Here is a 27,869-nt window from a genome sequence, read left to right on the forward strand (position 1 = left end):
TTTGTGGTTAAAAACACTGTAAAAAGCTCTACAAAATGTGTGCTTTTGGAAACATGCCAGGCACCATGTTGTTTCAGCATATTATATCTTTGTTTGAGGTCTTTCAGCATATTATAACATACCCTTGTATATATAAAAAAAAAGGGTCAAAATTCATAAACATGGTCCTTCACCATTGTGCTGGGGCAAACATTTGGAACTGCTTCAGATAAAGTGAGATACTCAGAGTTTATTACAGTGTAGACAGTGTGTAGGTGTAAACACTTTTTATTGAAGGAAATGGAAATTTAAGGGATGGGTAGCATGTGTTAAAATGAGGCCTGTATGTAACAGCTTTCTCTCAGCACATGTATTGTTATATAGATTATGTATTGTTTTAGGCTATGGTTTTGCCGGTCTAGGATTGAATCTGTGTTTCTTGTTGTGGCTCTGATCCTCTGACACACGAGATCTGAGGTTCCCAAACTGCAGCCATGCTTATATGCTGTCTGGGCCCCAAGCAAAATTGTTGTTTAACTGTTATCCTTTTATCACCTTAATCAAAATTGTGTGAGCACCTCATCCTCAAACTACTAAATGATAGGTTATTGTCCAATAGCCTTTCCTTCATGGACAACCAGGATGTTCCCCACTCAGCTCTAAAGGACAGGTTCACAATTTGTCAAGTCTACCCTATAGCAACAATCAGCTCTCGATATGAACCTTGAAACAGGCTTTGCTTGCTGTAATTATTCCTCCTGTTGATGCTGGCCTCTAAAACATCTCTTCTTATGAGACGTCCGCTGTCCGAGTTAGTCAAATCAAGCGGAGAGCTCTCAAAGTTACAGCCTTTTTAGTACAAAATTTCCTTTTTTGTTTTATCTGCAGCTCAGCAGGGACACACAAAAAGGATTTTATACTAAAAAATATTTGATTTGTCTAACTCCGACTGCTGAAGCCTCATAAGCTTTCATTCACAAAGACATTTGTGCACAAAACAAGGACTGTGGATTTTATCCCCAATCACTCACACTGAAAGTGCATTGATGAATGTAACACATTTATGAATGACCAGTGTAAACAAGATGAATTATGACAGCAAGTAAAACCTGTCTCTTCACAAGGGATTATGATTTTAAGACAGACTTTGTGAACATATCTTTCAGCTTCCTGAATGGTTATGAAAATAGCTTAATGCTACAGGCTTTTCATCAAGTAACTATTTTATTGCTGCTCAAGTCTTCTGGTTCCTTTTGCCTTTTAATAAAGAATGCATCAGCAAGGTCGTTGTTATTGTTATTATTATTATTATTATTATTTTTTCAACCAGTTAATGAGAATTCCTGTTTCATTCAGTGCTTATATCAGTGGTAGAAAGATGGAACAGACAAGTAAAGGCACTTTAAGGGTTAGCAACGGACCTTTGATTCTGCCAAAACAATTTAATTAAAACATTTTTAGCCAACAATTGTTGGGAGTGGAGTGCCTAGGAAGAGCTGACAATGTTTGGGTCTTTGTGAAATAACAGGCCACACAAGTTCATGCAGAAATGAGTAAAATAAGTTGATAAGTAAGTAGTAGCCTAAGTGGTTTAAAAAAAACACTTTGGATATCAAGACTAAATATCATTTGTTACTTCCCACTGAGTTGTCTGCTGAACTGCCATAATGCTGATTTCTTGAAAATCTTGATACATAGGCCTACATACAGACACAGGCACCCTAGAGTGCCGTTAAAATTCTTTTTTATCATTTTAATTTCTGGCAAATTTGGTGCTTTTGTGTTGCTCCATGGCAGTTTACTTTATCTGTGACCCCCTGTGTGATTATCCCAGGTGGATTCCTGATAGTTTACTGCAGACGGTTGTTAATCACCTCGTGTTGTGTAACTTTATCCTGGTTGTGTCCCTTGTCTTGAGGTGGGGCTCCCAATCACGACTCCCGTCTCCCTCCGACGCGCACGATTTCACCCAGCTCCACTTTTCCAGATGGAGTTGGCCCTCATTGTGTGTGTGTGTGTGTGTGTGTGTGTGTGTGTGTGTGTGTGTGCGCGCGCGCGTGTGTGTGCGTGTGTTTTCTTCGCAGTTGGAGGAGAATAGCAGAGATGTTTGTTTACACAAGGCCCTGGGCTCGGCCTTATCTGCTGCAGCCACTCACGCCGTGATTTCAGACTTTCTTCGGCGAGCACTTGTGTGTTTTTTTAAGGGCCATTGTTTTGTCGAATGGTTTCTAAAGATACAGAGATTTTTTTTTTCTTCCTCCCAACTCATTAGAAGCCGACTACTCTGATTTCAAAAGCCTGCACTTCATCCCCACCCAAACTGCGGCTCAGTTATTTAGTCCCGCCTGTCAGACAATCAGAATGACCGCAGCTTTGAAATATGTTAAGGTCATTCAGCGATAGATTTAAAATAGACTGCTTATTGGTTCGGCTGCCAATATTCAGCCACTTAATCAATAGGCCTATTCATATAGTTTTGTATATCAGCCTCAATAGGTTTAAAGATGTAGGCTAGCCAGAAATATTATAAAATTTATAATATTACAAAGAGTAGCCTCTAGACCTGGTCTATAAAAAAGTTGTATGATATGTTAGAGCTGATTAACACGTGTTAGAGGCTACTGTGCATGTTGAATGTGTAGGCTAAGCCTGTTGGCCATAGCCTACTGTCTTGTGAATGATGTTATCATGTTGTAATCTCACAGGCTAGACTGTTTTAAGGACTGCAACTAACGATTATTTGCATTAAGCATTTTATTCCTTATCAAACAATTGAAAAGTCTGAAAATAAAGGCCCATTGGATAATCAAGTCAAGCCTCCTCTTCAGATGTCTTGTTTGTCAGATCGACCGTCCGATGTTTGCCAAAAGAAGCTTTTTAACAACTGAGGGACAACAGATGCCATTCAGGTCCTTCAAAATCAATTTTTGTTGATCACTCCAGCGTTGTGCCAGACAAAATAACTTGTAGCCTAAAATAAAACTAACTAAAAATAATCAGAAATATTATGAAGGTAGGCCTACAGTTTTACTTGCGGGACTCAAACTGTGGGCCTATATAGCCTACAGTGGGACCTAATAGGCCAAGTGACATTATTGGTTTGGTTTGGTATTTATTCAGCATCCCAATTACACGTGTAAGATTTAGTAGTGACTGTGGTAACCTACTCAGTAGTAAATTCATGACTTTGTTATGTTTTAAACTGTGTTCTTTTTAAGATAGGCTATTATAACATAGGAAACCTTGTGAGTTGATATTGGGGTTTGTATTTTCCTTTTATAATTTTCCTTTTTGTTAGTAATGAATCCTACCCTGCAGTGCATATTTTTCTATAGCCTACTCTAAGGCTAAATGAATCTTTAAGGTATCTACACTCGATTTAAACTCGTGATATTTTACCAGAGGACTATGTCGTCAGTGAGTGAGTCTTTTATGAATGAATGTTTAGTCTCTTGTTACTGAGGGGTGGGGGCGCCGTCTGACGTCACGTTGTTTCAAACAAACTTGTCACGACGCAGAGTTGGCACGCGCCCCTCCCACCCTCCGCTGCGTTTATAACGGGACCGTTTCGGCCGGAGACTGACCACTCTTGTGCGGTTTGAAACGGTAAACAAAGTCTCTGCATCTGGGAAAGAGCGACAAACAAAGAGAGCAGGAAAGAAGGAGATGCACTGGGAGACTGTCATCAAACCCGGAGACAGAAACACAGACCGCAAAGACTCGAAAATAAAGGTAGGTTTTTCACTTGGCTTTTATTTGGGCATTTATACACAATAAAGAAAATCATGTCATTCATTCAGAGTCTGTTAACCAAAGTTATCTCTAACAGTTTATTTCACTGAATAGCTTAAAAAATATATATATTGCAGAGTTTTGGTTGGCTCTGGGAAATAACATAGACTTTCATTGTTTTCTGACATTGTCTCCAAGAGTAAATAATTGTTTAATAAGAAAAATAATGAAATTGTAAGTTGCATCTTATTTCTGTGACAGTACAGTTAGTTTTCATTGCAAAATAACAAAGTGCAAGGCTTTTTGTGTTTGCTCCGTATGTTGTTGTTGCCTCTAAATGATCAAGGATGAGGGTTGGGTTAAAATTGCAACAAAGATGAAAAGTTGTAATCACTACCCTTTTCAACACAGATGGAGGTTTGTCAGACTGGATATTACACAGAAGACTTCAGGACACAGGAAGTGCCAGCTGGCTTTGACTTTGCATCTTATGGTGAGTTTAGAGAATCACTTGACTGATGTTTTCTCCATCACAAGTTAAACCTCATGACTCCTGGTGATGGTACAAGGTTTAAACTTTTTTTGTACTAGTGTGCGATCTGTTTCCGCTGAACCTGAGCAGCTGAAGGACAGAGGAAATATTTGCGCAGACAGTATCATCACATCTGTCAGAACTTTCTCAATAAGACCTTGACACTCTGGTGGTGTGTGTGTGTGTGTGTGTGTGTGTGTGTGTGTGTGTGTGTGTGTGTGTGCAGGGGGGGAGGGGGTCTCGCTCAAATGCAGAAGGGCTGCGTCATGATAATGTGGAGCTGCTGGGAATGCATGGTTGAATGGGCTGAGGTAGGCAAAGACAGAGAGAAACAGGGTGGTCAGGTTAAAGACACTCCCATCTCTGTCTTCCCTAATCCTTTCCTCCAGACTTCCTCCTCCAACAGATTTAGAGTCCCCCCTCCCCATCCCTCCATCACTACTCTGTCACACTCCCTCCGCTGGCGTTTCCTCCTCTCTCTTCCTCCCCCTCCCTCCCTTGTTTCCTCCAAGTATACCTCCATCCATTGAAGTGAAAAAAAAATCAGAGGTGCATGGGTTTCAGTGATTCAACAGTAAACAAACGCCTTTTTATTGTTAACATCCACTGTCAAGATTTAAAACCAAAACTTACAAATTCATCCCATTTTTCCTTTTTAATGTCTTTTTTTTTGCTGAGCTGTAATTAACCTCCTGCTTAAAGGACCATACCAATGATTTTGCATCTTTAGATTTTCTACCCTAAAAACAGCCTCTGGTCAGCACGGTAATAAAATCAACTTGCAAACTTGAAATGGGATGCTGTAGATAGCTTTTATTGTTTGTCAAAGTTATATGATCTTAATATTCTGTAATATAACTGTGAACAGGAGCTGGTTGGTGCATTCAATGATGTTCCTACAATTTGACACTGAATACACTGAATCAAACTAAAAAGACAGATGGTATTCAAACATCAACATCTGGGAAAAGTTCATGTACATTTAGGTTGATGCTGTGCAGCAGCCTACTTTCATGATTGTCATGGCTGACTTTCCCCACAGCACCTAAATGCATCAAAATGAAGATTTTTTTCAAAATAGGCCCTCCACACAGATGGAAACTGTATGAAACCTGCAAAAACTAATTAAAGAACAGGTGGACATGTGTTTAATGCCATGAATTATTTCTTCAAGTCTCTGCAAGTGAATTTTCATACTGAACTGAAATTAATGGTAACCAACAGCTGCCCAGTAGAGATGAAATCATTAAAGAACAACTTTGTTTTGGAAAATGTTAAGCACTAATGTAAAATATGTCAGATAAAACCACTGGTGTGGTCCTTTACAAGCACAAACTATGTCTCTATCCTGCCCTCATCATCATTTACTAACTCCATCTGTCTGTATTGTGTTTAACCTCCAGACTACCCTGGTGAAGACCTGTCTTTTCTGTTAGACAGCAAAACACCCGGACAGTACATTACAGAGAGCAGCTACTGTCAGCCACCAAAAGTGTCTCACTCTTATGACATTAAAGGTGAAACTTAAAAATATAAGAAAACACTAATTGATTAATGAGTCACATGGTGATGTTTTTGCCATATCACAATTTTTGTTCTTTTTCCTTCCTCAGTGAGTGCTAGCGACACTGGCCTCTTCAACCTGGACTCATACCAGGAGTTCAACTGGTGGGCCTCATATCCACATGGTGAGCCTCTGACTCTGTAGTCTTAATCATTCTTTGTGTTAAAGACCTTTTTAAAGGAATTTCTTTTTGTGACTAACTTTCTGTTTTATTAGCAGATGGGCTGACTGTAGACCAGTCGCGAACTGGATACCAGGAGTCTCCACAGACATACCAGAGCCTGGTGACCCAGAACGGACAGTTCAGTCCGGCCGTAGAAAGCAGCCACAGCCCTTTTCTAACTGGAAAAGGATCAAATACATTACAAAGTAAGACATTTCACCTAGGCTATGGATATTAAACCCAAATTAAATTAAATTTTGAGTTTTGTTTTGTTTCAGTGTATAATTCTTCTCTTTGTTCCAGGTGAGACAGATCAGAGCTACTCGTGCCACTCGGCTGAACTGTACGACTCTGACAGACAGAGGCAGTCGTCCTCCTTCTGGCCTGAATATTCGTCTCCCAGCTTCACTGCCCCCATACCACACCCGCCTCTGTCCTCCTGCCCCTCAAACCACGGCCCTCTGTCCTCAGAGCAGTACTGCCCCCGTGTGGCCAAACGCAAAAACACACACCCGCAGAGGCCAGACAGGGAGGGCCAGATGCCAGGAATGTCAGCGTATCCAGGTTAGAATTTGCTCTCTTATCTTGTCCGAGTTGCTCTTTAACTCTGATTGGTCTTTACAGGATGAGAATAAGAATATTAAAATGTATTAAAATCCCAGTTGGATTATTTAAAAAGAGTTGACATTTCTGACAAACTACCTCTGTTTACTGATTATTACAAGTTAATAAAAACTAGGTTGCCTTCTGTAACCGAATAAATCATTGTATTTATTCATTCATTCAGGTTCTGGTCCAATCCAGCTGTGGCAGTTTTTACTGGAGTTACTTCTGGACTCTGCCTGCCGAACCTTCATCTCCTGGACGGGAGATGGCTGGGAGTTTAAGATGTCTGACCCTACAGAGGTAAGGAAATATCTTGTTTTGGATTTGGGTGCCTGCTGAGTACTACATGGCAGTGGTGGAAAGTAACTAAAAACATATACTCAGGTTCTGTACTTGAGTACAATTTTAAAGGTACTTTTCAATTTTAAAGAATTAGACTTGAGTATTTCCATTTTATGCTACTTTATACTTGTACCATGACATTTAATAACTTAGTAGCGCCTTTCACGAGACCCAAGGACGCTTTACACATAATTGCAGAGACAGAGCAATAAAAAGTCATTCAGGGTTGAATGCCTTTGTGAAGAGGTGGGTTTTTAGGAGTTTTAGGAGTGTCCAGAGAGGGAGCATTTCGGATCTCTGTGGGGACGGAGTTCCAGAGGGTGGGGGCTGCGACACTGAAGGCTCTTTCCCCAAAAGTCCACAGTCTGGTGTGGGGGTCTCATTTCAGAGGGAAACACAAAATAAGCTTATAAAATACTAGTTGGGGCCCCAGGTCACATTTCAGAGTTTTTAGCAGGTCCACCAAAAGAGACATTTCCCCACTGAACTTCTCAAATGGTTACATGTAAATAACCGTTTGAGGCCTAAATAATTCACAAAAAGCAAAGATTAGACAAAAATTCTACACACACAAAGAGCAACATTTGTAGCAGAGCTTTGTGTTAAAGTATTAAGCCTGTTTCACCTTTGACCCAATTTTAATATAGACCTATACTTAAATATTTGTTGTGTGTAGCTCGAACAAACTACAAAATTTGTTTCGTTATGCAGCCTTGTGCCGTATAATGACAAACAAACAACCTCGTACCTTGTACCTTTACTCAGCATCAACTTGGTGGGGACAGAAATGTGCTCTGTTGCACCTGTAACCACGCCCAGTGATGATGTCGGGGTCTGGAGTCCACTTGTACTTCTCTGCAGCTAGGTGAAAAGTTCAACCACTGGAGGTCAGCAAAAACAAGCCTTACTTAGTTAGTCTCTATCCGTCTCATGACAGATTTCTCTTGTGACCCTTTGGAGGGGCCTGACCCCTAGAACCACTGAACTAAACTACCAAACAGTATATAAAGCAGTTAAAACTAGCCAACCAACTACAACAGTAAAGTACTACATTTTACATATTTTCATACTTTACATTGCCATATTGGTACTTTAACCCAAGTAAAGGATCTGACTACTTCTTCCACAGTTGCTACATGGAGGGTTTATTTAGATTTAAAAACACAGTTCAACTCTTGATGGTTCTTGTTGATCCCACAGGTGGCCAAGCGCTGGGGCCAGTGCAAGAACAAACCCAAGATGAACTATGAGAAGCTGAGCCGTGGCCTGCGTTACTACTACCACAAGAACATCATCCACAAGACTGCAGGCAAACGCTACGTCTACCGATTTGTCTGTGACGTGCAGGGCATGCTGGGAAAGACAGCGCAGGAGGTCCTGACCAGTCTGAACGTTTTGCCCACAAACACAGAGACATGGCAGTGTCCTGGGGGTGCGGCGTCGGAGCTCAGCAGTGAAACGTGGGCGTCACAGTAGAGAAAGGGTGCCAGGACTCTTAGTGCTGCTGGCTGAGAGTGATCAGCACATTTTAAAGGAGTACTACAGCCTACAAAGTCAACACTGACTCCTCAAGCCCCGGCTGAAGAGTATCCTCACAGGGGGATGTTGCTGCAGGCAGACCAGGAGTCCATTTATAAATGCAGCATTTCAGGGAGAAAAAGTAACCAGTTTTTAAAGAGAATATGTTGCTTTTTCTTAAATAATAGATCATACTTAATACGTCCAGTACTTCCAATACCTGACCCAAAAACATATAGCTCCTTAACCTCAGGGCTAAATAACTGCTGCACAGGAACTAGCTCGGGGCATTTTAAGCACTATATCAATAGATACTTTCTGCAATTTCTGGGGCCATTTTTTCATGTGTTGTGTTTCTAAGAAGAAATTGATTTGTAAATAGTGTGTATATTATTTCCATGTAGAATTTTTTGCATTTATATATATATTTTTTTTTTCTATGCAAAACTCATGTCTACCTCCCTTGTTAATCAGAATAACATAAACTGAGATGATTTTCAGTCACTCGCTGTGAAAGTTTTAGCCTGTGTGGTGATGATGTGTAAATAAACTGTATATAAACATGGATCTGTGTGAAGTGTCTCAATCCATAAATATGTTTTCATTCTAGGCATAATTTGTTTAGTAGTACTCCATCTGGTATCTGGCTTTGATTATGAAAATATTAAAATGTGTTCAGTTTGGGTTATATTATTTGTAATAGCTAAGGTATTACTATAGGTTTTATATATTTAAGTTTTATATTAGACACATATTTGGAAGAATTAGCTGAGACATATTTAATATTGAAAAAGAAATAAAAGCCTAAAAAAGAAACTTATTAACAAAGGTATGATATAAATGAATAATTTTAGTGTTTAATCAAATTAAACAGACAATTTCCATTAACTGATACAATCAATAAGATATTTTGATATTTTGCCTGAAGGATTTATAGTTAATGTACATTTATCATAGTTATTTTGGTGCTTTTAGGGGTATGAATCCGGCAGTAGTGAGTGAATTGTTAAGCATATTGCATAATGTATGGGCTACAGGCTTTACTTCCTTATCTGGTGCTGCTTTCGAGTGATACTCGTATCTACAGTAGATGGTATGCATACCATTTTATTTTGTTGAAAACAGTATATGCACACAATAATTATGTTCATTCAATAGAGAGATTTTTGTGTTATTCAAATTTATGGGTAATACTGGAAAGGCTACAGGATTAGTTGCATTTTTGCATTTTTGGTGTGTGTGTTTTTTGTGTGTCAGATGTTACATTGCCACCTGTGTTCATTGGAGCGTAAAACAAAATCCACCTGTCAGTGCTGTATTTGCCTACTTTGTTGAATACACGAGCAACTCGTGATTTCGATAATTTCCAGCGGCCCTGAATGCCTCCTTCCTGTATTGAATCAGTACTGTACTCTTTGCTGTAACTTTCTTATAAAGGGAGGGGAAATACGACTACCTGCAACACAAACTTTTTTTTTAGGTCTTTCAGCTGTTGATTTGCTAAGAAATGCCCCCCAGGACTGTTAAGATGGCTATAGCAAACACACTGGAAGACCTGAGTAAGCAGGACTTTGAAAAGTTCCGCCACCAGCTTCTGGACCGCAGAGAACAGCCGCGGGTCAGACGCAATATGGTGGAAGATAAAAACTTTTTAGATGTCACAGACGTCCTGGTTTCAACCTTTACCGAGTCCGGAGCTCTTCGGGTGGCTGTGGAAATACTGAGACAAATCGGCTGCAACGAGGAGGCACAGACACTCGGTGAGATCACCTTCTGCATAGGCTACTTTAATTTCCGCGGTTTATTTCGACATTGGAATACATACAGAAGGCCTAGGCTATAACATGCTATAGAGGACAGCAAACTATTAAGGTACCAAAAATTAACTTAAAAGTGCTCTCAAGTGCACAAACCTAATGTGTGTAACACTTTCAAATTTACCTCAAACATATAGTTGACTAGGCTTCTTATATAGCATATACCCTACCTTTTCTATTGGAGAAACATGTTAGTACCATCATCCATTCACCTGAAACATTGTAGGTTATTTTGATTTAAACACATAAAGACTGAAACAGTAGCAACAGCAATATACATACTGTACATCATCAAAATACACATAATTCTTAGGAATTCTTTGACAATCATTAAGACAAATTATTGTTAGATATCAGTTACACAGAAATCACAATTATTTCAACCCAACATGCCTAATCTTTTCAGTTGTAAAATTAACCCACACTCCAACACCCTGTTTGAGGCCCAAACTAATGTTTTAGCTACTAAAGTGGAAACTGTACGCTATTGTCTATGTAGAAAATGTGTCAGTGCTATTCAACCTATGTGTTTCTGTTTTTACAGTCAAAGAGACAGCTGGAGAATGTTAGACATCTCCTAGACAGTGAGTTGACCTACCAAGTATTGTTTTTTTTTCCTGCATGCTATGAAGATGTCAACATGTAAAGAGTACAGCTGTTATGCAAATAAAAGTTTTCTTAAATGTTTTACAGCTGCAAGACCATCAGCAGGAGCCATCATGGTGGGAAAAGGTACACATTGATAGAAATGCACCTTCTGAGAATATATTTTAGTGCCTGGAGGCCGGATGTTGGCTATTATTTTGTTTTTAATGGTATCTAGTTTATTTCATAGTCAGTTCATTGTTCATTGTTCATTTTGTCACATTAAAGCTACTAGTCAAAACCACTTTTGATACAATTTTATTTCTGCAACAGCCATTTTATGTATAAACATTCAGTACTTATATAGCTTACCTGTATAGCAATTTTGCTTGTTTATGGTGGGGTCCACCACTTCCCTGCTGAATTTAAATCCCCTGAACAAGAACAAGGGATTCACAGGAAAAGATGCAGCATGTAATACCTCAAAATTTTTTGTTTCAGTTCCAAGGGTTAAATTATAAGTATTCATATCTTCAATATGTTTCACAAAACAACATTTTAGATGAAGAAAATTGCTGCATAACCATTCAAAGAGCAATAAATCCGGATAAAAGACGTAAACCATCAACTCCAAGATTATTCATTAATGAGTTCATCAATGTTGCTCTCTTTCTCCTCAGGGAAACACTCGACACGTGTGCTGTCATTCAGGATGTGAAAATTGTTGCATCCATCATCTCAAATGAACTGCCCAGCAAAAAAGGGGATTAGCTGCTGAACCCAAGATGAAAGACTAAGGGAGTCAGTGTTTTATATTTTGTCATCTTAATAAACTTTCTTGGGTTACTTTTCCTCTGTGACTCACCATCTTTAATACGTGAATAACCTCAGTCACTTCAGACAGTTTCAAAAGCAGAACATAAGAATTTATCAGTATTAGTCCTGGCAGGGATTTGAAATAATAGATATGTGGGCCTACTGTATATTTCCACAATACATTTGTCTACATAAATTGACCTTTTATTGTGATATTTTGCCTCAAAGATTTATTATCGGCATTAATTTGGGTATTTGGGTATGAATGTGTCAATAGTGTGTTAACTGTTAAGCCTAATTGCAAGTGGTGCTAGAATGTGTTTAAATCAGAGGTTGTAAATTAAAGTTCAACTAGAGAGCATTTTAACCCATTGAGACATGGTTGATCTTGTCATATTTAACTGCAGACTATATTTAGATGCTAACACATTCATTTGTTTTACCTGTTTATGCATTTTTTACATATTCTTTTCCTAGGAAGAGGCCTTCTTTGCATATGCCCGTAGAAAATGCTCTGTCAACAAATAGCTGTATGAGTGTTATTATTAGTGTATATATTTTTATTATTATTAGGCATCATTTACATTATAAGAGTTGTATTTAAAGGGGTATATTATTGTTGATAAATAATGTATTAGTCAAGTGAGGTCAATTTTAATGATATAGCACAAAATCACAAATTTACCTCAAGGGGTTACACAACCAGTAGAGTGTATGACAGCCTCTATTCTTAGACCCTTGATTTGGATAAGGAGAAACTATGACAGAAACTACTACTGAAAAACCTCTTAATCCATGTTTTTTATTGATAATTGGGAAAATGTGTACAAACTTTTAGCACCTTCATTATTTTTCCATGGGTGCCACAGGAGGACAGGCCACTGTATTCCAAAGAGAAAGAAGGTTTTTGTCTTTATCGAGGGCGGAATGATTTCCCTGTCAAGCTCCTTTTCTGCTTCCTCACTATGGGTCTGGAGGGGAGGCAGAGGAAACATTAATGCATCACCAAATTATCTACAAATGACACTGTTAAATGGGCACTCTAACTTACACAATGAGTTCAGTAATTGCAAACTTTATAAGATGCTATAAAGCTATATATTCTTTCTATAGTCTATAGGCAACACAGGGATACATGGGCTCTTTGATTAATCAAAATGCCAGAGAATGAAATAAATAAGAAATGTATGTGGAGTAAACTACAGTTATATTTACCTAATCCTTGAGGAGATGGATATGCTGTATATCTACGGTTATATGTGTTGTAATGTTAAGTTTAAAAGTATGTATGTAAGTATTTAATGTCTGGTGGTGAGATGCATCAAGGTACCAGTCAGCTTTTTTTTTGTAAATGTATAAAATATCAAAGCAAATATCAAATCTTTAGCGAGCCTGCAGTAAACATGTGAAGGACACAGAGGTCTTCAACAGCACAGGTCTTGCACTACATACAGCGTTACTAGTCAGTACAAGTTAACTTTTTCAATACACAACCCATACCTTGAGGCAGTGGTAGGCTGGTCTCTAGTGTGTTTTCTGGCTGCTCTAGGGGCAAAGCTGGGGGTTGGCCTCCTGGTGGCAGCTGCACCCCGCCTTTGGTCACGCTTCAAAATGTACCTGATGGCGTCCTCCATTTTGGACCCTGGATCGCAGGTTGACTTCTTGGTCCGGAGGAAACTGACATAGCTATGTACAAAGGATAGAGTGGTGGCCTTTAATGTCTGCTAGTGTACCTATGCCTAAATCCACTGCAATTCACTAATGCATTCTGTTATACCTAATTTTGTTTGGGTCCTTCGATTCGTACAGATCCTGCAGCGTGTCCAGTCGGTGAAGACCAAAGCCAACCAGGGCCTTTCCTTCTTGGCCTGACTGGAGAGATCTGTTGTACCCACGATGAAATCTGACCTCTTTTTTAAGCTCACAGTAAGCAGACGCGTACTGAGTCAAGGAATCCTTCAATGAAAAGAATTGTTTACTCTTTGCACCTGTTCATATTTAATTCAATTAAATTCAAAACAGTTCATTTGTCCCACAAGGGGAAATTTAAGGTAAATACAAATAAACAAACAATCTAAAAATAACGAGGGGAACTTGAAGGTGGAAAAGGCTGCATTATTAAAAACTTTTGGAAACTTGCAAATTTCAGCATGCAGGCAGCCTCTGCATTGCAGTACCTGGTTAGCCATCAGTGGGCTCTGATACATAGTGGGCTCTCGCTGCTTTTGGTGGCCAGCCACTATGTAAGCAGTGTACCCCACATCATTCTCCAACAGCCATTTGAAGGTTTGACCTTTGTACTGGCCAAACTGAATCATAAACCTGCTCAATATGAGCCAATCATTGGAAGGGTCCCCTCCCTCAGATATGACGCGGGCCTTCGCTTCAGCCTTCACTTCTTCTGGCTTCTTCACACCACTTCGAGTAGCTCGTAAGATCCGCTGGCCGGCTGCTTGTTTCCGAGCCTCCTCTGAGGGATTTGTTTCCAACTCTCCAGTCGAGGTCTTGGGGAAGATAGGGTCACCTCTCTAAGGAACAAAAATAAATACACCACTGCCAGTATAATTTTTAACGACCAGCCACATGCCAATGTGAATATTTGAATTTCATTAAGTTAAACTTACATCCACACAGGCTTTGGTTTTTGAATCTGTAGAATAAGATAACAGTATGGTCAAAGGCTAATATAAGACACAGTGGAACATTATACACTCCACCAGTATGAACATTAATGCCCTGCAGTATTGACTTTTTTAGACTTTTAAACTACATTGTTCCTTTATAATTTTAGAGCACTTAAAATATCTATGGCCACAGCTGTGTGCTTACTTCTACTGTCGACCACTCTCTACTCTACTCTACTCTGTTCCAGTGTAACCACATTGTTGAAAATTTTGTAGGTTTTAAAATGTTTAAAGTCTTCTCCCTGGCAAAAGCATTACAGCTCATCAACATGCAAACTTACCTTTTTTCAGCACAGCCTCCTTTTATCCCAGGAAATAAATAAAAAAAATAGCGAGATGAAACACAAGGCAGGATTCAACAACACATAAAGTATATACTGTATGGTTAATTTAAAATGCATCCGTAAAGTATTTACAGCTCTTTATTTTTATTTTTTTATATTTTGTTATGTTACAGCCTTATTCCAAAATAGATGAAATTCATTATTTTCCTCAAAATTCCACAAACAATAACCCCTAATGAATGAATAATAAGAGCTGTATGTGGGGGAGGAGGGATGTAGTCGATATCCCAAGGTCTGTTCTCTGCAGTTACAGAGTAAGTTCTATATATGCGTATATATATATAGATTCTGCCATATTACGTAGTAGGCTACTGGTCACCTTGGCAATGCACGTCCATTAATTTTGGGGCAAAGCTGCTGAGGGACCACTGAAGAGGGGGGTGTTTGGAAGTGTAGTTCAAATAAATAATCATATCTTTCTGCAGAATCGCTTAGCCTCCTATCCCTTCAACAAAAACCTAACTTTCCCCTAACCTTTAACCAAGTCTACACTCTAAAATGTAATGATTTATGCTATGAGGACTTCCTATGAAGAAGGTGAGTAATACACAGGAAGTAATACACACTCACACTCTCTCTCTCTCTTACACACACACAAATGATACTTACTGATAAGTAATTATATATTTTCATAGATATGTAGCCATATGTGGTCAATTTTGACAGTGTTATTGGTCCAAAATATGTAAGTGTTATTATATTATTATTATTATTATTAAATATAGGCTATTATGGTTATGAATGAATAATAAGTTACTAAGCAGATTAAACATTTTTAGTGTTTGGTAATACATTTTAACCAAGTCAAATTTGACTTGCGAACAGTGTAAACCCTTTTCAAACACAATACGAGGGTTAAGCACTCCAAAATTAGAAAGGAACAATGCAGTTGGCTGTTTGTTGGTAATAAGTAAATAAATAAAATAAAATCACATAAACGTTCAATTCTCACTGTGACACATCCACTGAGCATGTCCCTGAGCAAGACACTTAACCTCTAGTTGATCCAGAGTGGTGTGACCTCTGACATGTAATTATAGCAATTGTAAGTCGCTTTGGATAAAAGCATCACTTAGCCTAAATGACTAAATGTAATGTTATTAAATGATGCAGAAGTTATGACTCCTCCTTTCCTGAAATGTCCAGATTTTAGCTCAGTTTATGGTTATACTGTAACCTGTAATAGTTATAGGATAAGTACCCAGTAGTGAAATAGATAGGCTATAAATTCTTTCTCTAAGTTCTTCCCAAACGTTCAGACTATTTCTCTGTAGGCTATGTCATAGGCCTACACGCCCTATGATAATTTAAAAAACTGCAGTAGGCTATAAGGTCTTTGTAAGATCAAATAGTTAACGTTACTCCATAACTTCGCATCTACAGTAGGCCTAGTTCGCCAGTAGTCTGTGTTGACCTACCATACCAATATAATTTAAAGTGTAAAGTAACTAAACCGTAAAGCAGGGGGAGAGCCGGGACGATTGAAAAGCGGGACGAATGAAACACAGCGATTTTTCCGTACAAGTCTGATATGCCAAACTACCTCAGCACATACAGTCCACAATACCGGGAAAAATCAGGTGGATGCGTCACGCTTTCACGGAGAAAGCGAAAAACGAAAGAAGCTGTTTTCAGTCACGGAAAGAAAATTCACTCAAGCGATCTTTTATATTATTTTTTTTGAATGACGAGTTGTGTTTACTGTTTCATGTGCCATGGTCATGAACACATGAAAGATTAGTGAGAAGGCTACTTTAACACATCCTGAAGTTTTATATATTACCATGTTTATTATATATCTTATCTAGAGGGGCAGAGTCCACCAGGCTGCAGGCTAGACCGGATAGGTCTACTTACAGCCAAATAACAGGGTCTTCACAGTAGACCAGGAAAACAGGCTGCAGATAATACATAAAAAGGGCAGACAATGTCTAATCCAAAAGTGGATTAATTGTTGGCGTTTTCGACCACAGCTAAATTACACTTTAATCCTAAACGTTTCTATCGGATATTTTCATCAGTGTTCACTCACACAGTGTCTCTGCCTCCTCGTGGCAGTTAATCTGCTTCAATATCTCCACAGCCACTTCAGGGGCTTTAATCTTGGTGAAGGTTGAAACCAGGAGGTCTGCGATCTGGCATACAGTTTTACCCTCCACGGCTCTAAGTCTAACCCGCGGCTCTTCTCTGCGGTCTCTCAGCTGGTGACAAAACTTCTGAAAATTTATCTCACTCAGATCCTCCAGCACATGCACTATAGCCAGTTTGATTGTCGGGTCCATTATTTCTCATCGGATTACAGCCGATTACAGGTTTATGGTAATAGTGGCGGCTGAGTACCATACACTGCTTAGTAGGCTACTCAGTGGGGCTCAGCACGTATAGATCCAGGTTAAATTACGCGCCTAAAAAGTCCGTGCCTTTCACTTCCTCCTCATGAGACCTAATGCTGCGTTCGAGACACCTGGGAACTTTCCCAGTTGAAAATTCCAACCTCAAAGAGTTACAGGTGCATGATGGGTGTATGACGCCAAAAGTAAACGAAAATGGTTTGAACAAATTGATGTTTATTTGTCAAGTCTGCACACAATTGAACCCTCAGCAGCGCCCCCTTAAAAAGAGCAGTTTTATTGAACCGAGCCTATACATCAGTTGGGTGAGTGAGTGTTTGACCGGTTGGTAGTAGCAAATTTAACTGTCAACCTATAGCAAAATGTGGGTTTGCTAGAAGTAAGACTGATCTATCTTGGCCAGGTTGTAGGCCAGGGATCTTCATATATTTACACAAGGTGGGAAACTTTCATCGGTCGATCACGATAACAAGAAGTGGTATGGTTATCATTGATTGTGTGTCAAGGTGGAGAGAGATAATGCACCGAGGATGAAAGTGTAGCCTATACGTGTGTAAAAAGACCACTGAAATCATTTTGGAGTAGGCCTATTGAAGATGTTTGTGAGGCAAGAAGACTGACACGATTTCGACAAGGGGAGAAGGAGGAGGTGTGTCTGGCCTTTGAGGGGGAATTGCCAGAAAGGATTTATTTGGACTATATAGGCTACTGTATATTACGCTACAGGGTGCAGGAGCCGAAAAGGAATAGAGGCGATCAGAATACCTGCATGGCTACGAAACGATTTTTGGCAATCACTGCTATGGTAGTAAATTGTGCTGTTGAAATAAAGAGTCAATCGGAGAGGATTAAGATGGAATTGGATGCTGCAAACCGATTCCTAGACATTGTTGACATATCGGGAGAAGAGATGGACATTAGAGTGATGGAAGGATTTGCACCATATCAGACTATTGAGTCTGGGTTAGCCTATATAATGGACAAGGTTTTGAATGGGAATACTTGGGTGGACACATTTGTTGCACTGGGAAACGTAATGTAATGCAACTTTTCTGGATGCCAACCCCCATTAAAACTCGAAGAAGAAGATGGCTTTCTCTTTCTCCCTGCTGGGAGGACCGTTGCCTTTCCAGCACTTCTCCAATCCATGTATGGTTCGTTCTTTCATTATTTCGTTTCAAAACCATATCGGAAAAAACGGAAAATCAAATAACAGAGATAGCCTATGTTTTTTATGTTAACCCACAACTGAAAACAAAGGAGCTGCGTTTTGTTTGATCTTTGACCGTTGTTGTATCCCTACAACCCCTTCTCACTCCCCGACTCGTGACTTATGGCATCGTCAAGGCCTATCATGTCTGTCTGTAACGCACTGGGGATCCCTGTAGCGTCAGTTTGTGACGGTAAAGGCTGTTAGGCCTATATGATATTTATAGAAAAGACAAAGTAAGATCGTGGTTGGGGTGAATGGAGGGCCAGAAAACGGACTTTGAACCAGGAGAACGTTGTGCGTGTACAGTGTGAAACAAAGTCAATATTACATGATTGTAGCAGTGAGCACTATAGGCCCATTATAGCCACATAAGAAAAAAGAAACATGAGAATGTAGGCTGCTTGTTTTGCAAGATCGCGTCAAGCTGGAGGAGCCACTCAAGCACTCAAAAGTCTCCCATTTCTAGATTAAGTACATCAGCATCAAAGAAGCATTTTGTTTTGGGCTGATCTGAAGCAGCTGGTTACCTGAGCGATCTAAGAAAATGCCCAATTACAGGGCCCGAATATGCTTATCAAGGCTTTTTCTCGAGGCTACAGCCAGGGTGTGAACTACGGGGAGCTTTACTCCTCTTATTAAGACATGAGCTCCCCTGAAAACATGATTTGTAATATTTTGGGGGGTCTCTAAAATATCAACAATATGCTGTTTTTGCCATTCATTTTCTGTAGCCTATAATCATGGATCATGCGTAAATCAGTAGCGCCAGGCTTCGTCCAGCCAGAGTGATCCCCGCGACCTCCTCTCTCTCGCCCGGCCCGCTCCCTCTCCGGTGGTAGACCAATGGGTTGTGTTGCCAGTGGAAAATAAAGGTCAGGTTGAAACAGTGTAGCCTAGAGAGGCTGAACGAAAAGAAAATTACCCGAACCTTTTAATCCATGTATGACTGGTTAATATACAAGCTCGCCGAATTAACTAATAATAGCTCATGTTTGCTGTGTACCATTGGATGTACTGACCACTATCAGTGAATTAATTTTAAACTGAAGAAATCTTAAAAACCGGAGGATTCTCAGGAAAGCGTTCCTGCTCCAGTTGCTAGTGAGTTACAAACTGTATATTATGCTATATTATATTGTCCTGTTTGTCAAACTATAAACCCACTTATGTTGATGTTCATCTTAATTATATTCGCAGTAGTAGAAGTAGCAGTTCCTGGAAGCTTGCTCATGCATTTAAGCTGATACAGTAGCTAATTAAGTTTGACAATGGTTTTGGAAGATGTGCTTGAGATGATGTGGACCACTTTTTGGGTCCTCACTGTTCATAATATTCTGTAATGAATGAGTTTAATTAGAATAATAGTTGCAAGTTGAATAAATGTGCATTGAAAATTGCAAGCTGATAAAACCAGATTCATATAACATCTAAGGTTAAATGTAGCTCCTAACTGAGTAATACTAAACTTTAGAAAATTAGTCTATTCTCCCCACCTGCAGGTGTCATTTAAACTGGGGACACTGGAGACATTTTTGAAAGCATTTGTTATAAATGTTCTGAAACAAAACAAGAAATGTTAAATAAATGTGAGTGCTATGAGAGGTTTTTTTTTGGCACAATAAGAAAACGTGCAACACAATGTAAATATAGAAAAGAAACAGATCTGCATTGTACAAAAAACAATTACTTAAGTAAAAAAAAAAAAACAATTAACTGATTACTGCATTATATAATTATATTCTGAACACCTGCCACCTGAACTTTGTTCACCTTTGTAGAAAAAAAGACATTTCCATCATAAATTGGTGCAATAATGTCTCCAGAATACAGAAAATTAAGTGTTTAATGCTCAAATGCTTTTACAGGGGAGGACTCCCAGATCCCCCGATCGTACATTTCATCAAGGAATATTTGTTAAAATAGTAAAATATCTTAAAGTCTTGTTTTCGTGACCCCAATATTATGGATTGCCGCGTCTTGATTGCTAAGTGTAAACTCTTATCTGAGCCCTAAAATGTCCCCACCACTTTTCAACACAAAGTGACGCCCTGCCCACCTGTAACTGTCACTGGCTGTTAAAGTCTTTGCAGTGTTGATAACACATAGCCGAAGCAGTCCATCAGAATGCTCTCTATTACATAGTGAGCGTAGTGGTGCTTATGGGATGCACTCTGGGACGGGTATGAGGCACAGTATACTCACTACAAAAAAGTAGACTACACCACTGGGTCAAAGAACCTAAGGTCTGGAGTGGTCAAAACCTATTAAAAGTGGTCCGAAGAAGGAAAAGCTGTGAACTGTGTTGAAAAGGTTTTCTGATAGAAAGGTGTCAGAACGCACGAGTCATAGTGGAATCCATTCCTTCACGGGTCTTTAGCTGGGAGCCCACCAGGTGGTCATAATGTTGTGGCTGATAAGTGTACGATGTGTATATTTGTGTGTGTGCGTGCGTGTGTGCGTGCGTGTGTGTGTTGCATGTTTTTATATTCCGGAGGGGACTTTAACCTGAATGCACACTAACCAATGGGGACTGGGGAAAATGTAGGTCCAGCCACAGTATGAATTGTATCATTTCCCACAGCATATGAATGCACCATATTTTTCTTCCTTTTTAAACCAGGTTTAGAAGAAGTGAGCTCTGGGCGTTTTCTTCGGAGAGCTGGTCTAGAAGAAAGACTTTTGATTACTAGGACGGTCAGTTTGGGATCTCTGGGTGAGAAATGGCCCCCAAAACCATAAGAAAGGCAATAGCAGACGCGCTGGAGGACTTATCAAAAGATAACTTTGATAAGTTCTGCCGCCAGCTCTTGGACCGCAGAGAAGAACCCCGGGTCAGAAGAAATAAGGTGGAGGGTAAAAGCTTTTTAGACATCGCAGACATCCTGGTTTCCACTTTTACCGAACGCAGAGCTGTCACCGTTACCGCCGAGCTGTTGAAACAGATTGATTGCCACTGTGAAGCAGACTCACTCGGTAAATATCTTACAGCTAGCCTACTTGTTTGATGCAGAACATTAAACTATTTATGTCCGCTTGCATGCAAATTAGCAATAGGCTAATTGTCAGCATTTCATCGAAATGGCTATTTTTTGTATAGGCCTATTGATGAAGTTGAACATCAAACTGAAACATTTTACCTTTCCTGCTTTTTTTTACTTTCACTTTCAAGCACGTATGGCGACCACATTTCTGCTCTGCTCTGCAGTAGGAATTGCCAGTCTGTATTACAGGCGTTCAAACCTGTGCATATGTGTTCATGCATTCAACGATTATTTGCAGATTAATAGCCTACAGCAAACAGCTGTAATCTGGTTAAACATGATACCTTAACATTTTAAATCAACTGACTACACATTTAGACACCAACATTTGCACAGACCAGTTGAATGTACTACTTTTGCAAAATGAATATAATAAGAAGAGAATATAATACTGTAAAATACTGCACATATCCACACTCTAAAAATATAAAAGAGTGTGGATATGTACAGTATTTTACAGTATTACCAAGTTTCGTGATAAATAGTAATAGTGAATTAAATACCAATAATAATAATGAGTAGCGAACTGGTAGAGCTGATATGGAATGGATACAATCTTAAAAACTACAGTATTGGGACAGAGTAACCAGAGTAGGCCTATTGAAGCAGAGAATATTGAAGAAGAATATTAATACAGATAATATTACACACATTACCAAGTCACCAAGAGACCATGTGTTTGACACTCAGTGGTTCATTTGGGAGGGATGAATGTTAGTCCAGAGTTAATGTGTCCCACATTAATCCTGTATCTCAAATTATTATTACATCATAATTATCCTTTTTTTTTTTCTTCCTATTTTTGCAGAGGATGATGTACGTGAAGAAACCCCACCACCCTCACAACCTGGTCCCAGTGACAGTGAGTTGTTTTCTTAGTTTTCTTTTTTAAACCAGATTACAGATTTTTTTTACAGATTTTCCATTGTAGATGAGTTGCATTGTTTTTTTTATTTAACTTTAAGCTTTATCCTTCAAAGTTGTACGATGTAAACGTTAAGCCGTCAGACAAGTACATCAACAATAGGTTATCTATCTACAGTACAATACAAGACTAGAATAGAATACAACTTTGACAGAGAGTCTTAGGCTCATCAAAATATTAAAGCAGCGCAAGAACGTCTTAAGATATTGAAGAAATAGTAGTAACAAAACATAATTGCAGTATAAATGAAAGAAATGTTCATTTTAGTCATTTCAATGATAATAAGAAAAAAATTGAACATCATCATTAACTTTTAATTTTTTACCATGAAAGAAAGCCTTTTTTTTGCCATGTGTATGGAAACACAATCTATGCATAAACACTAGTCTTGAGACCAATATACTAAATTGATTTCAGCAGCAAGACCCTCAGCTGGAGCAACTAGTGTAAATACCATGGCAGACAGTAGTTGATGTCTTCTCTGTAAATGCCATGTACTCTATTAAGAACAGGCCTAACCTGTTCTACAGACTACAGGCTCCAGAGTAGTGAAAGAAACAGTGGCCACTGATAAGCGCTGTAGGTGTGTTGGATTTAAATTATTAGTTTGACATTTTGAGAAAATATGCCTTTTTGTGTTTTTACCTTTAGATGAGAAGATCGATACCACTCATGTCTGTGCGTTAAAAATAGAGCTAGAGCCAGGAGATGGTTATCATAAAGTCTGGAAGCAAGGGGAATCGGCTAGCCTGGCTCTGTCCAAATTTTAATTCTACCGCCACCTCTAAAGCTCACTAATTTACACATTATCTTGTTTGTTTAATCCCTTCAAAAACTTGAAAATTTGGACAGGCCAACTGTTCCCCCATGTTTTCTGTCTCCTAGCTTAATTTTTAGTGTACTGATCTAGTATCAATCTTGTCATCTCAGTTCAGCTCAAGAAAGCCAGTGTGTTTCCCAAATTGTCAGAGCTTTAAATGGCATTTGGAGAATGCGTCATAACTGTAAAATGTAGACCTTAGTCTTTCAGATTAATTCTAAAGTTATAAATCCACTATATGAAAATGTTAAATTCTTTTCAAAAACATCAAAATTAATACCTGATGCGTCAATTTTCCTCTAAAACACTGTTGTATGAGTCATGTTTGTGTTTTATTTAATCTTCATTAGCAACTGTAACAACAGTAAGTACTCGTCCTGGGACCCACATGCAGTTTAAATGCTTCTGTGGATTTTAATGCACATAGAAATCACTGTTAGAGAATCTTAAGTCCTTTTCTCAGAAAAATCCAAGGATTGTGTTGTCTGTGTTTTTAACATTTGATGAATCTCAGTCATCTATTTTTTGAATAAAGTGAGTAAAAGATATATAGAATCTTGTTATGAAACTGTTTTCAACAGGGATGCACTAAAATGAAAATTCTTGGCCGAAGCTGAAACCGAATATAATAAAAAAAATCACCGAACAAGTACATTTACATTGTTTCATTTATTTGGCCTTTTTTTACCATTGCATGAATTAAATAGTCAAAATGTGCTTTTTACTCAGTGTTTTCCACATGATTTGGAGAGACTATGGTGGGTGGGTGCGGTAAAGTAAATTACATGTGTCCATTTACTTTTAATGTACACATGTAAAATGTTTTATACTTTGTGTGTATAATCCAATTAGCCTAAACTTATTTCCATACAGTATAAACATACAAAAATGGACGTTGTCATGTGTATCCTCGCGCTAAGTCCGACCCAATTTGATAAACAACATTGTAGGTGGTTCTCGTATGGCGTAACATACAGACTTCACAGCCTCTCTTCAGGTAGGACGCTCATACTGAAACACTTGTCTTTGTAAAGAGAGAAAATGATGGATAAAGTCGCTAACCTGTCTGTCAGCTCGCACTGGTCCGTTTCACTTACCATAAAGGCTTGAATACGTGTGCACTCCAAATTTAGGTGCGGCTAGCTTAATCGCCTTCTCAGAAACGAGTGACTGATACACTCAAAGTGAGTCAGACCGTTTGTTACCTTTCCTAAAAAGTCAGCCACAGATGGAGTGGATGTGCTAGGAGACAATTCAGCAGAACCGTGTCTGCAAACAGAGATTTTTAGGTCTTTCTAGGAGACTTTACACTTTAAAACGCTTCCACACTGCCGATTAGCAACATAATTGTTCGGTAATATTTATTCGGTCTTTTGACTTATTACGCCAATTAATTTCGGTGGCCGAACATTTGGTGCATCCCTAGTTTTCAAAAGAAATGTTATATCAGCTTCATGTTATCTACAAATCCAGTTAGTCACTGTAGTAATTTTATCCTCTTTCCTCAGCCTCTTTACAGTTTGTGGAGAAACATAAAGTGGAGTTGTTTAAGAGAGTGAGCAACACTGCACCCATTCTGGATGAGCTATTCGACAAAAATGTCCTCCAACCAGAGATTTATGAAAAAATCAGGGCTCTGGCTACCTCTCAGGAGAAGATGAGAGAAATCTACCTATGTTGCCTGAAAGGTGGTGAAGCCTGCAAAAACATCTTATATGAAATCCTTGAGAGAAATGAGCCATATCTAATTGCTGACCTCAAGGAAAAGAAGTAAATGTTGTGGTGAAATCTACGGAAGCACATTGCATTCACCAAAGAAAAAAAAATTGGAAGCCTTATCTCATAATTTCGAGATTCTGATGTCGTAATTATGAGAAAAGATCTCGTAATTAGAGATGACTGGAAAGGTGCCATTTATTACTGAGTTCAGTAAAGTTGGAAATATATTCACAGATTCGAGCTTCCAGGATCAATAACTCGTAAGCAAAACGTGTTAAAAACACAAACGACGCCTCTTTACCATCGTAGTTAAGTAGACAACAAGCTACAAGTACATTTTCACATAAAAGAGTCTTCCTAGGATCGGCACAAATAACATTGGTCTGTACGTGCAGCCAGCTGTGAGACGAGTGCGCAGGGACCGTCTACAAAGTGCAACACCGAAAACACATTCTGCAGAGATATTCAATAACTTCACACTTATACAATATAGTGCCCCCAAAATCACCTTACACATTAATGATATACTGCTGGTTTTACTACAACACTTAGTTTGGGGGGAAAAAAGACTTTTGCATACCTAATATTAGGTAGGTCGATTTTTCTCACAGCTGGCTGCACATAGAAATAAAATAGTTATTTATGCAGCTCCTAGGAAGACTCATTTATGTGACAATGTACTTGTAGCTTGTTGTCTACTTAACTACGATAATAAAGAGGCGTCAGTTTGCTTATGAGTTATTGATCCCGGAAGCTTGAATCTGTAAATATAGGCTGTTTCCAACTTTACCATTATCTAGTAATTACGAGATCCGGATCTCATAATTTCGAGATCTTATCTCGTAATTATGACATCTTTTCTCGTAATTATGAGATAAGGCTTCCAATTTTTTTTTCTCTTCCGTAGAAATTCATTTTCAGATTTCATAACATTTTTAGTCTACCTGAACACAAAATGTTTTTATACATTAACTCTGTGGAAATTCTTTGTGGGGGTTTTCTTTAAAAAAATATATTTCCATGCATGTTAATGTTTAAGCTGCCCCTAATTATTGCCCCCTCTTAAATTACTTGAAATTTGTATGGTATGTGGTGCCTTGCCTGCCCTGATCAGTGAGGCTCATTTACTTGCTTCATTTAAATGAGATGTGATTTCATGTACGGTTTAAAACCAGATTCAGCTAATGTTTATCAGACAATCATGTCAGAAATAATAATTAAGGATCTCCCTAGACATGTAATGTTTTTATCCAACAAATAGCAAATGGATTAAGAGTCTGTTTTTAACCTAATTATTTTATGTAAATTATAACAGATGCTAAAAGATTGTTTTATCACTTTTATTCTGCCCAATAAGATTTAGTTTATATTTGGAAGGTCACTGAAAATGTTTTATATTTTTGAAATTTACATAAATTGAATTAAATCTTCTGATTGCTATGTGTTGTTCTTACACTATGAGTGAAGGGAGTGTCTTAAAAATTGTATAATTATGTGAGAGTTTAGAAATCATGTACTCGTCTTTCTCTCTAGGTTTTCTAAAATGTGCACATTGACCACAATTATTTGTGTCAATAGGGAAATATTCAAGTATAAATTGATGCCTGCGTATCGCAGGATTTTTTCACATGCCTGCAAGAATGTAGTAGTCCTGAATGTTTCCTGCAAATGCTGTTTAAGTAACCAACTACCTTGATTTTAATTATTGTATTTAAAAACAAAAAAAAGTTGGGGGTCATATTGAGGTTGAACAACAAATGGTGAAGAGGGGTGTGAAAAGGGGCTTTGTATTTGGGCATGTCCGATCTTATCCTCTAAAAGTGGTGGTTGAGGTTTGGGAGTGGCTTTGGCAGTCAGTTGTGTTTATATAGCGGGGTATTTTTTTTGACTTGGTACACATCTGGCCCAGAGCGCGGAACGGGGTGACTGAACGATTTTTGGGTGAATCCGCATCGGACAGAGCTATCTTCGTGCAGAACAACAGCGCCATCTTTGCTGCATCACAGTCACGGACACCACAGGTAATCAATTGGGAGTAATGACTCCAAAACAATGTATAATTATAGATCCTGTTGCAATGAGTATGGCTCCTAGAAAGAAGACTCCCCCCAACAACATTGGCCGATTTTCTGGACCAAAAGGCTCTGGCGCCTCAGTTTGAATGGGCGGTGGAAGATTTTAGATTGTCAAGTAAGGATCAGTTCATCTTTATACAAGAGAGCTTGGTGAAATTTTTCAATGTTAAAGCACACCGCACATTAGTTTTTCAGCCAAAGACTGAGAAACAAAGTCTAAAGATTTGAGTGCTTCAAAAAGTGCCTACACCACGCGATGGTGTGGGTCTGCTTGGAGAGCTCTACCGAGTAGAGACAGACCTTGAAGTCTACGATCCAGAATCCTACATCTTTTTTGTAGATCATGCAAGGACGATTCTGTCATTCATAATGCAAGGATGGGGACCCCAGAGCAACAAAAAGGCTACCTGATAATGAATTTCATATGGGTCATGTGTTTTGTTTTTGTACTTTTAGTATTGATTTGTGTGTTTTAATGGTAACCAGAAACCAACATGTTGATGATGTGATGCATTGCTTAACTGAGTCTTTGATTTGTAAAAACATAGATGCTTGTATCGATTTTCTGAAAAGTCTATACTGTATATAAAAGTGTATATATCCTCACTGACGGATATGTTGTGTATGTCCTTGGAAATAAAATACTTGAGCACAGACATTGAAGGGTCAGTGTTTGTAACAAAGATCAGGGAGGTGGTGATACGAAATATATACTATATGACAGACAATGCAGGGGGCTATGGAGGCAAGCAAAAACTTATAGGGCCATAATTGCCAGTACTGGAGTTCAGTGTGCAGATTCAGATATAGAAAACTGGCTCATGAAACAAGATGCCTATTCTCTTCACAAGACAACACCTTTTTTCCTCAACACCAACAGCAGTTGCTTTTATTACACTAATGAACAGTTTAATAGTTCAGTTAACACTGAAAACCAACTATCAATAATACACTTTAACAGCAGAAGCCTTTACGCTAACTTTCACAACATTAAATATTATCTAAATCAGTTCAAACAGCCTTTCAATATAATTGCTATATCT

The 27,869-nt window shown here is 38.7% G+C and overlaps 3 protein-coding genes across 4 annotated transcripts; 2 read left to right on the forward strand and 1 right to left on the reverse strand.

The window, feature by feature from the left end:
- The first annotated feature begins 3,577 nt into the window (after nucleotides 1–3,577).
- LOC123969065 (ETS1-related protein) lies at nucleotides 3,578–9,003 on the forward strand. Of its 2 annotated transcripts, none has more exons than XM_046046176.1 (8): nucleotides 3,578–3,711; nucleotides 4,123–4,204; nucleotides 5,647–5,760; nucleotides 5,857–5,931; nucleotides 6,024–6,176; nucleotides 6,274–6,534; nucleotides 6,758–6,876; nucleotides 8,119–9,003. In XM_046046176.1, exons 1-8 carry the CDS (start codon nucleotides 3,646–3,648, stop codon nucleotides 8,392–8,394), a joined length of 1,146 nt encoding a protein of 381 aa, XP_045902132.1. In that variant the 5' UTR covers nucleotides 3,578–3,645; the 3' UTR covers nucleotides 8,395–9,003. The 2 variants fall into 2 exon arrangements, with proteins under 2 accessions (XP_045902132.1, XP_045902133.1); XM_046046177.1 differs by having other exon boundaries at nucleotides 6,027–6,176.
- Nucleotides 9,004–9,825: 822 nt separating this feature from the next.
- Nucleotides 9,826–26,191, forward strand: pycard (PYD and CARD domain containing). Its single transcript, XM_046044497.1, has 5 exons — nucleotides 9,826–10,196; nucleotides 10,947–10,985; nucleotides 20,965–21,219; nucleotides 22,096–22,149; nucleotides 24,541–26,191. Exons 1-5 carry the CDS (start codon nucleotides 9,944–9,946, stop codon nucleotides 24,804–24,806), a joined length of 867 nt encoding a protein of 288 aa, XP_045900453.1. The 5' UTR covers nucleotides 9,826–9,943; the 3' UTR covers nucleotides 24,807–26,191.
- Nucleotides 12,443–17,068, reverse strand: LOC123968937. The gene is made up of 6 exons (XM_046045973.1): nucleotides 16,715–17,068; nucleotides 14,279–14,304; nucleotides 13,832–14,182; nucleotides 13,432–13,610; nucleotides 13,155–13,340; nucleotides 12,443–12,625 (listed from the first exon to the last, which is right to left on the reverse strand). The coding sequence occupies exons 1-6, from the start codon at nucleotides 16,962–16,964 to the stop codon at nucleotides 12,568–12,570; spliced, it is 1,050 nt and encodes a 349-aa protein (XP_045901929.1). The 5' UTR covers nucleotides 16,965–17,068; the 3' UTR covers nucleotides 12,443–12,567.
- Nucleotides 26,192–27,869: the final 1,678 nt, after the last annotated feature.

The sequence above is a fragment of the Micropterus dolomieu genome, linkage group LG03, assembly GCF_021292245.1.
Source record: "Micropterus dolomieu isolate WLL.071019.BEF.003 ecotype Adirondacks linkage group LG03, ASM2129224v1, whole genome shotgun sequence".
Taxonomy (NCBI): domain Eukaryota; kingdom Metazoa; phylum Chordata; class Actinopteri; order Centrarchiformes; family Centrarchidae; genus Micropterus; species Micropterus dolomieu.

Bases quoted from the DNA above. Each gene is read 5' to 3' on its own strand.
- LOC123969065 (XM_046046176.1), top strand. From the start codon at position 3,646: ATGCACTGGGAGACTGTCATCAAACCCGGAGACAGAAACACAGACCGC. The intron at 3,712-4,122 runs GTAGGTTTTTCA...TTTTCAACACAG, and splicing joins GCAAAGACTCGAAAATAAAG to ATGGAGGTTTGTCAGACTGG. The intron at 5,761-5,856 runs GTGAAACTTAAA...TTCCTTCCTCAG, and splicing joins TCACTCTTATGACATTAAAG to TGAGTGCTAGCGACACTGGC.
- pycard (XM_046044497.1), top strand. From the start codon at position 9,944: ATGCCCCCCAGGACTGTTAAGATGGCTATAGCAAACACACTGGAAGAC. The intron at 21,220-22,095 runs GTAAATATCTTA...CTATTTTTGCAG, and splicing joins CTGTGAAGCAGACTCACTCG to AGGATGATGTACGTGAAGAA. The intron at 22,150-24,540 runs GTGAGTTGTTTT...CTCTTTCCTCAG, and splicing joins ACAACCTGGTCCCAGTGACA to CCTCTTTACAGTTTGTGGAG.
- LOC123968937 (XM_046045973.1), bottom strand. From the start codon at position 16,964: ATGGACCCGACAATCAAACTGGCTATAGTGCATGTGCTGGAGGATCTG. The intron at 13,611-13,831 runs GTACTGCAATGC...TTTTCATTGAAG, and splicing joins GCCCACTGATGGCTAACCAG to GATTCCTTGACTCAGTACGC. The intron at 13,341-13,431 runs GTATAACAGAAT...CTTTGTACATAG, and splicing joins AAGGACCCAAACAAAATTAG to CTATGTCAGTTTCCTCCGGA.